The following is a 7,302-nucleotide window of genomic DNA, read 5'->3' on the forward strand; positions in this document are numbered from 1 at the left end:
TCCGATTTGCAGGCAAAAGGTCCCAGGTTAAAATGCGTTTAATGTTACATATATATTTTTCTATTTAATAATTATGTATTTAGGCTGGTATTTAGAATGTTATTTACTACTTTTATATGATGAAAAGCGACTCCTCTATAACGCTTCGTATGTTATAAGTATTTATCTATTTATATTATTATTATTATTAATTGTTTTATGTTATGTGTTTGATGTTATTTTCTCCTAGTTATTGGATGCTTGAAACTTAAAAACTAAAACTACGGTAGAAAAAACTTTTAATAATTATTAATTTCAAATTATATTTTTTAATTAGTATTTTGACTATATGTTTCTGAAAATTTCGTAAACAGAGTTTATAAAAAGTTTATTATAATTTACCTATTCCTTTTTACATTTGTTTATGAAGTAACAGAACGCCTAATATATACTAGGGTATATGGCTAAAAGTTAAGAACGCAACTAGCAAACTAAAGGTACCGGGTTCGAGTCCTACCTGTGCCAAGAGATTTAAAGAACCAAAACCTGAAAACTCTTTAAACAATATCATTAATATACATATTTTATTGAAGAACGATATTCCAAAAATGTATTTAAAATATGCGTCGATGCTACGAGTATCTTACATAAATCAAGATATTAGGCAAAATCTTGATTATCCTTAAACCGCATTTTAAAGGTATTTTTAAAATAGAAAGAATATAAAAAGATTAATTTTCGATAAAATAGGCGAAGTTCTTCCTAAGCATTACCTAGATGATCAAAAAAAAAAAAACTTTAATCCAGGTTCATATTTAAAAACAGTAAATTGATCGTTCCGGCAAAAAGACGAAAAATTTATGTTTTAATCTGTTAACTCCATCTTGAAGAGGAAGCAAAGAGGCAATGATGCCGTATCATTGATTTTAAATTTCGGTTTAATTTTAACCTACTCTGTATATCTTACAATAACCAATCTCGATTATTAAGCGTAAAAAAATGAACACCCTGTATAGAATTTTTGATGACTCTTCAAATATTGCAAATAATGTATTTATTATTATAACATAAATATTCAAAACAAATCCATTAATATTTAGTTTCAACATTGTTTACTTTTTGCACAAATATTTACCTGGACTGGGATCTGGTAAGAGCTTTTGTTTTATCCTTTGGTCCTCAGTTCTTCCACTACTGTAACTATTATAACTATTTCCCTCATCTCGAGTATTATCACTAAAACTATTATAGTTATTTGGATCTTCGGCACGAGATACTTTAAATCTTTCAGGCATTTTAAAGAAATATTATTTTGACTCTATAAGTTATTCGTATTATTTAAAACACTATAAAACATATTATCAGTTAAACAGCGGCGCGCACTTTTAAAAAAATGTCAACATTAACTGGAATTACTTTCATATACCGGCTGAAAACAGTGACCTACCGTATGTACAGTTTATAGAAAACTTGTAAACCGAATGCTATTTTTATAACTAAATGTTGAACGTTCACGGCAGAGACATCTATTTTATATCAGCAGACAAACTCGAAGTTAATAGAATGAATATATATATACGTTGTACATTTAACAAGAAAATAATCACACTCCCTCTATGACCTTGCTTTTATACTAGCAAGGAAGCAGTTATCTGCTCCCTAAGTTAGTATTGATTGATAGCTATATTGGAGGGCTTAGAATAATAAAAAGAACTTAGACATTAAAGGATTTAGATAGTAGGTCAAATGATATATATAAGGTATCTAATTTAATTATTGTGTAACTTTTTTGATGTATTTTAAGCGCACTTGCATTTTTATCTCTTTACCATTCATATTTAGTTAAACATGTATTTTATTATAATGAATTTTGCAACTTATCAGTAGAATGATTTATCGAAACGCACCCTAATAAATCATATTAAAGAAACACACCTTTATATATTTTCAGAATTATATGAAACCGATATAATAGGTATACGCTAAAAGAAAGCTTATATAATTTTATATAGACTCAGACTGTTTCTTTATATACCTCCAACCCAATATAGCATTTAAAATGATTAGTAGATCTGATGATTTGACAGAATAATATTTAGTTTAGTGTAACTTGCCGATACAAGCTTATATACTACTTTATACTTATATTATTGTGACTTTATTGGGACATGGGCAGAAATAAACCAAAAAAAGGTAGCTCAAAAACTCGCGTTTAGGTAAAAAAACTAACTCAAACCAAATTAATCATCTGTCAGGATAAGCTAAGATTGCACAGCTAGCAATTACTAGCCAGAAGAGCATCATAAAATAGCGAAAGCCGCATGTTATAATCTTATTAATAAATGGAAAAAATGCAAAGTGAGTTGAAAGCATGCCTTTTTCGATATGGTCTTTAAATATAAAAATTAGGCCCAAAGCACCCTCTCGAGACCATTAGTTAATAAATTAACTCGATTTGTTACCATTTTTTAAAAATTGGCATAACTGTAATGTTAATTTAAGTTCACAGAATTCACTCTAGACGATGAACGCCTCGCTATAATCTATATTATTATTTTTATTGAACAATGGATTTGGCAACAATGTGAAAATTACGAGAGCGTGTGTAAAAACGTTACCTTGGGGTAGCGCAGGATGATTCTTTAATCGTTTTTACGACCAGCCGTCGGCTATGGCAGATAAGAGTTTTTTTTTAATAACTATATAAAACTTTCTAAACAATTCCAAAGTTTTCATTTAATATGTTTATTGATAATACCCGATTTTCTAAGACTTATTAAACAATAGGACTTCGTGATCAAAATTACTGGTAGTTATTTATTCCTAAAAGGTCACCACTGTGAGGTGAGCAACGAGAGAGAATAATGAAAGTTTTACAATGAATTGCTCTTTGCCTAATATGATATAAGGTCTCCTGTTTTTATGACGTGCGACTTGTATAAAACTGTTTTCCAATAGTCTTAATAAGTCACTGGTAGTAGTTTTACAGAGTAACACTTCGAACACATGGTTTACGGCTTTGAATATAACAAATTAACTTTATTGGCTACTACTCAGCTAGCACGTTACATAAAGTACTTCTTCTTATTAAGTTATTTTTTCTGATCCTGCATATATTTGTTTGCAACTCATTAACAACGTACTATAGCATCATTCCCATTCGTTAGGTATGAATTAAAAACAATCGAAAATGGTCAACTTTTTTTGCACACTTCAGTATGAAAACACGACTACTAGAGATATGTACTTTTACTGTATTTATTTACAACTATTTAAATCTCGCGCCAATATTTCGAACTTTGCGATGTGGTTTCTTAGGCTACGGTTATAGTGCATGCGTGTTCTGACGAACTGGCGTTCGGACGAACTCGTCAGAACACGCGCGAACAAACAAATAAACAGCAGCAAACTATAGTGGTTACGTTAGGAGCGAATTGTTCGGCCGAACCCGCACGAATTCGTCAGAAGAATAGATCTTTCAAATAATTTTGTTTTTTCGGACGAATGTAAATGCGAATTTGAATTGTAAAAGTATGGACGTGGATAAATTAATTAGTTTAGTTCTTGAAAACAAAAGTTTATGGGACATGAAGGACAAAAGTTACCATAATAGAGATCAATCTCGACAAAAATGGGAAAAGATTGCACAGGAAATGAATACAAGTCGTAAGTATTACATTAGGTACATTAATATTACATATATTCCATAGTACTTACATTAAATTAGAAATGAGTTTAGGAATTTAGGTTTAATTATTAATTAAAAATGTTATACTGAAACTGCACCGCCCCTGCTGGGCTCCAAAAGTAATTTTTATAAATGTCTCTTACTTGAGCCGCTGTTGCCCCGTAGCGATTGTATCGCCTTGAAACAGATGTCTTTTTATTGAGACCATGTTGTTCTTGTGTCAGTACTGGGACTCCTTCCATGTCGATAATTACATTATGCAATAAGGTTGCACTTTTCACTAGAATGTCAACTTTTTCAGGATACATCTGAAGTTCTGTTTTTAAAAATCTCCATTTACTAACTAATATCCCAAACGCACATTCAATACAGCGCCGAGCTCTAGACAATCTGTAGTTGAATATCCGTTCTTCACGGGAAAGATTCTGTTTTGAATATGGTTTTAACAAATACGACTTCAACGGATAAGCGTCGTCACCTAATAGTACAAAGGGCGCCATAATTTTTGTTGATGGTATATAGTCGTTATCTGGGATATTAAACGTATTTTGCTCTAAATGTTTATAAACGTTCGAAAGCGAAAATATGCCTCCATCGCTTTGCTTTCCGTAAGCTCCCACATCTACAGTCACAAATCTATAACTGGCATCCGATATTCCTTGTAACACTATTGAAAAATACTGTTTGTAATTATAATATAACGATCCTGAATTTTGTGGGCATTTAATTCTGATATGTTTTCCGTCAATGCAGCCAACGCAGTTAGGAAAATTCCATTTTGTGAAAAAGTCTTTTGCTATAGCTTTTAAATGTTCTGTAGTAGGCATAGGCATGTGTTTTTCCCGAAAGCTATTCCATATTGATAGACATGTTTCATAAACAATTAATCGTATTGCACTATGGGAAATTCTATATGAAAAACTGAGTGCCCTAAAAGACATCCCCGTAGATAGATACCTAAAAAAAATATAATATGATAATAATAAAATTTTAAAGTGAACATCTTCTATTAAATTTTTTTTTATTTCAGTAGAAACTGTCAAAAATAAGTGGCGTGGTCTAAGAGACACCTATCGCAAAGAATTTAAAAAATGCACAGAAACTCGATCGGGCCAAGAAGGGGGCAGAGGAAAAGAATCGACATGGCCGTATTATACAGCTATGCTGTTTCTGAAAGATCAATTCGCCCCTAGAATTATGCAAAGTAGTATTCCAGAACCCGAGGCTGACGGAGAGCTTGAAAACGATGTTGGAGAATTCGATGATAGCAGTGAAGATGACTTGGATGATGAGTCACAGTTGAGCGCAATTGCATCAAGTAATTCCAAAACAGAGAAAAACTTTCGGTCACAATCACAGCGTGTAGCCCCCGACAATCCCGACATAACTCCTCAGACTAAACGTGCCAAAATTGCAAAGTCAAGTGCTTTTTCCAAGCTTCTGGAAATTGAACAGAAAAAGTTGGAGGAATTTAAAAAGAAAAACGCTCCGGTTACCAAGAAAGTAGACCAAGAAGATGCTGATTATCATTTTTTGATGAGCTTGTTGCCATACCTTAAAAATGTGCCAGAAGAGAGGAAAATGATCGTGAGAAATAAGCTGCAGCAAGTATTTTGCGATGAGCAATATTTTCAACAACAAAAAAGCTGTGGAAACACCTATCCATCTTCACACTATTCATATTACAATAAATCTTCAGAGCCAATGCATAACACTAGGCCGACTTCTTCATGTTCCCTCCTGACTACCCCTTCTGGACCTAGCAGTGTAGAAACCGCAGAGCATGACAATATTAATACCTACACAGACTTAGCAACATTTTTTTCCTCACATAACCCTGGACCGTAATAGGATTTCGTATAAACTTTTTCAAAATGTATTAACAGTATTATTTTGTATTTAAAAAATATGGTTTGTAGATAAGAAATAAGAAGTTTTATTCCTTTGACAATCAACTAAGGAAGTATTTGTAAGTATTACTAAGTACAGACTTACCTCAAAGTTAGGGCCAATCTTTCTCTAGCTGATATGCATTCTCGAAAGTTTGATTGCTTAGTTATACTTTCTTCGATCCCCTCTAGGATATAGTTGAAAGTTTGTATTGACATTCTAAAGTATTCGAAAAATTTTTCTGGTTGGCGTAAAAGTTCTTCAAATAGGGTGTGAAATTCACCATTAATATTCCTTGAAGCAAACATTTCGTTTATACATATAGTCCTTTCATTCATTAACAACATTTTTAACAAAGGACTTTCTAAAAACAGATAATCGTCCACGTCATCCATCACGGATATTTTGCGACGGCAACAAAACCAGTAAAAATTAAAATCAGTTCGTCACAATACGCAAACAAACTAACCACTTTTGTTCTGACCAAGAATTCTGACGTTTTCGGCCGAACGCCAGTTCGTCAGAACACGCATGCACTATAACCGTAGCCTTATGTAATCGGCTTGCCGTGTTCCGGACGATTCTCGGCAACATTCTAGACGTCGTGCGGTGTGCCACTTATTATTCCGGAATGAGGAAGAATCAGCTGGTTTCTCGGTATTTACAATATTGTTACACTGCTCCCTACATAAGCTCATTTTGTCCCGAAATGATTCCAGAGATGGTAGATATCGACATCGGTAGAAGGTTCCCCTCTTGCAATTGGACTTATTATAAAAATAATAATTAACGGTTTTCTTCAGATAACGACGTTGGAGAGTATAACAGCACACCAGAACTTGCACAGCAGTAGACTTAAAGATGACTTCTAACGTGCTGTAAACCATTCTCCAGTCCGGGTTATCGACTACGCATGTGACTTTGGGAATTACTAAGCTTCTCAGATCCTTGACAAGCAACTCCAACTTTAGAGAACATAAAACGTCCCAAACGGCCTTATAGGTTTTATTCTGGTATGAAGTCTCTTTGGTAACCAGCTAAAAGATCTGTCTAGCAATCTCTTCATCGGTTATCTTGACTGCTGGCCCGACCCTGGGATTAAACCGATGCAGCTCTTCGATATTTCTGAACTTTCTATGAAAAGCTTCAGCTATTCCTTCAGAAATATGTAAATTCTTAGCTACACAATGTGCCAGAGCCTACTCAGCTGGAGCAGTAAATAGGTCACTGTCCTGCACTAACCTGTGTTACGCCGTACCGTCTCTTTCGGCCATTAGAATGGTGACCATAAATTCATCGAATGTCAAATTTAATTTTGATTTACCGTAGCTCATGCATTTTCTTACTTTCCATAATAAGAATCAAGTCGGTTTAAGTGATTGATTTGAGCTTTACCTCTAGGCGGCTTTTGTATTCTGTAAACAACATCGTTGATTGCTTTCAGCACTTTGTATGGCCCATAAGCGTCTTTCATCCCACCGCTGGCATCCTAAATGGAATCGCGCATCATGCAACATCGGTTCCTGATGGGCAACTAAAGTTCAGATTGGATGGGAGATCAGATCGGATGAAAGACGAGAGATTTCTCTTCTTATCACTAATCCAACCGAGGAATTGCCTGTGCTTTCATTAATGACCGATTAATAAGCCAGCGGAAACAAATGAAGAAACTTATCCCTGTCTCTTTGGTGGCTAGAGACTACTTTGACCAAGCCATCTGATTGCAGGTATAAGGCAGTAGTTGT

General features: G+C 34.0%; 3 protein-coding genes across 6 annotated transcripts in view; 1 reads left to right on the forward strand and 2 right to left on the reverse strand.

The window, feature by feature from the left end:
* The window catches only part of LOC126748997 (solute carrier family 12 member 6), a 272,321-nt gene extending 270,742 nt beyond the window's left edge, over positions 1–1,579 (reverse strand). For 2 of the 3 annotated variants that reach the window (XM_050458588.1, XM_050458587.1), the window contains exon 1: positions 1,115–1,578. In XM_050458588.1, the coding sequence (XP_050314545.1) occupies positions 1,115–1,274 (160 nt within the window). In that variant the 5' untranslated portion in view covers positions 1,275–1,578. Of the gene's footprint in view, positions 1–1,114 lie in introns of all 3 variants that reach the window. The other variant, XM_050458586.1, reaches the window with a different exon arrangement.
* A 1,731-nt stretch (positions 1,580–3,310) lies between these two features.
* LOC126749009 (uncharacterized) lies at positions 3,311–5,600 on the forward strand. Of its 2 annotated transcripts, none has more exons than XM_050458609.1 (2): positions 3,311–3,645; positions 4,701–5,600. In XM_050458609.1, the coding sequence occupies exons 1-2, from the start codon at positions 3,513–3,515 to the stop codon at positions 5,513–5,515; spliced, it is 948 nt and encodes a 315-aa protein (XP_050314566.1). In that variant the 5' UTR covers positions 3,311–3,512; the 3' UTR covers positions 5,516–5,600. The 2 variants fall into 2 exon arrangements, with proteins under 2 accessions (XP_050314566.1, XP_050314565.1); XM_050458608.1 differs by having other exon boundaries at positions 3,317–3,645; positions 4,698–5,600.
* On the reverse strand, positions 3,653–6,104 carry LOC126749007 (uncharacterized). Its single transcript, XM_050458605.1, has 2 exons — positions 5,663–6,104; positions 3,653–4,624 (listed from the first exon to the last, which is right to left on the reverse strand). The coding sequence occupies exons 1-2, from the start codon at positions 5,950–5,952 to the stop codon at positions 3,736–3,738; spliced, it is 1,179 nt and encodes a 392-aa protein (XP_050314562.1). The 5' UTR covers positions 5,953–6,104; the 3' UTR covers positions 3,653–3,735.
* Positions 6,105–7,302: the final 1,198 nt, after the last annotated feature.

The sequence above is a fragment of the Anthonomus grandis genome, chromosome 22, assembly GCF_022605725.1.
Source record: "Anthonomus grandis grandis chromosome 22, icAntGran1.3, whole genome shotgun sequence".
Taxonomy (NCBI): domain Eukaryota; kingdom Metazoa; phylum Arthropoda; class Insecta; order Coleoptera; family Curculionidae; genus Anthonomus; species Anthonomus grandis.

Bases quoted from the DNA above. Each gene is read 5' to 3' on its own strand.
- LOC126749009 (XM_050458608.1), top strand. From the start codon at position 3,513: ATGGACGTGGATAAATTAATTAGTTTAGTTCTTGAAAACAAAAGTTTA. The intron at 3,646-4,697 runs GTAAGTATTACA...TTTTTATTTCAG, and splicing joins ACAGGAAATGAATACAAGTC to TAGAAACTGTCAAAAATAAG.
- LOC126749007 (XM_050458605.1), bottom strand. From the start codon at position 5,952: ATGGATGACGTGGACGATTATCTGTTTTTAGAAAGTCCTTTGTTAAAA. The intron at 4,625-5,662 runs GTAAGTCTGTAC...TATTTTTTTTAG, and splicing joins AGATTGGCCCTAACTTTGAG to GTATCTATCTACGGGGATGT.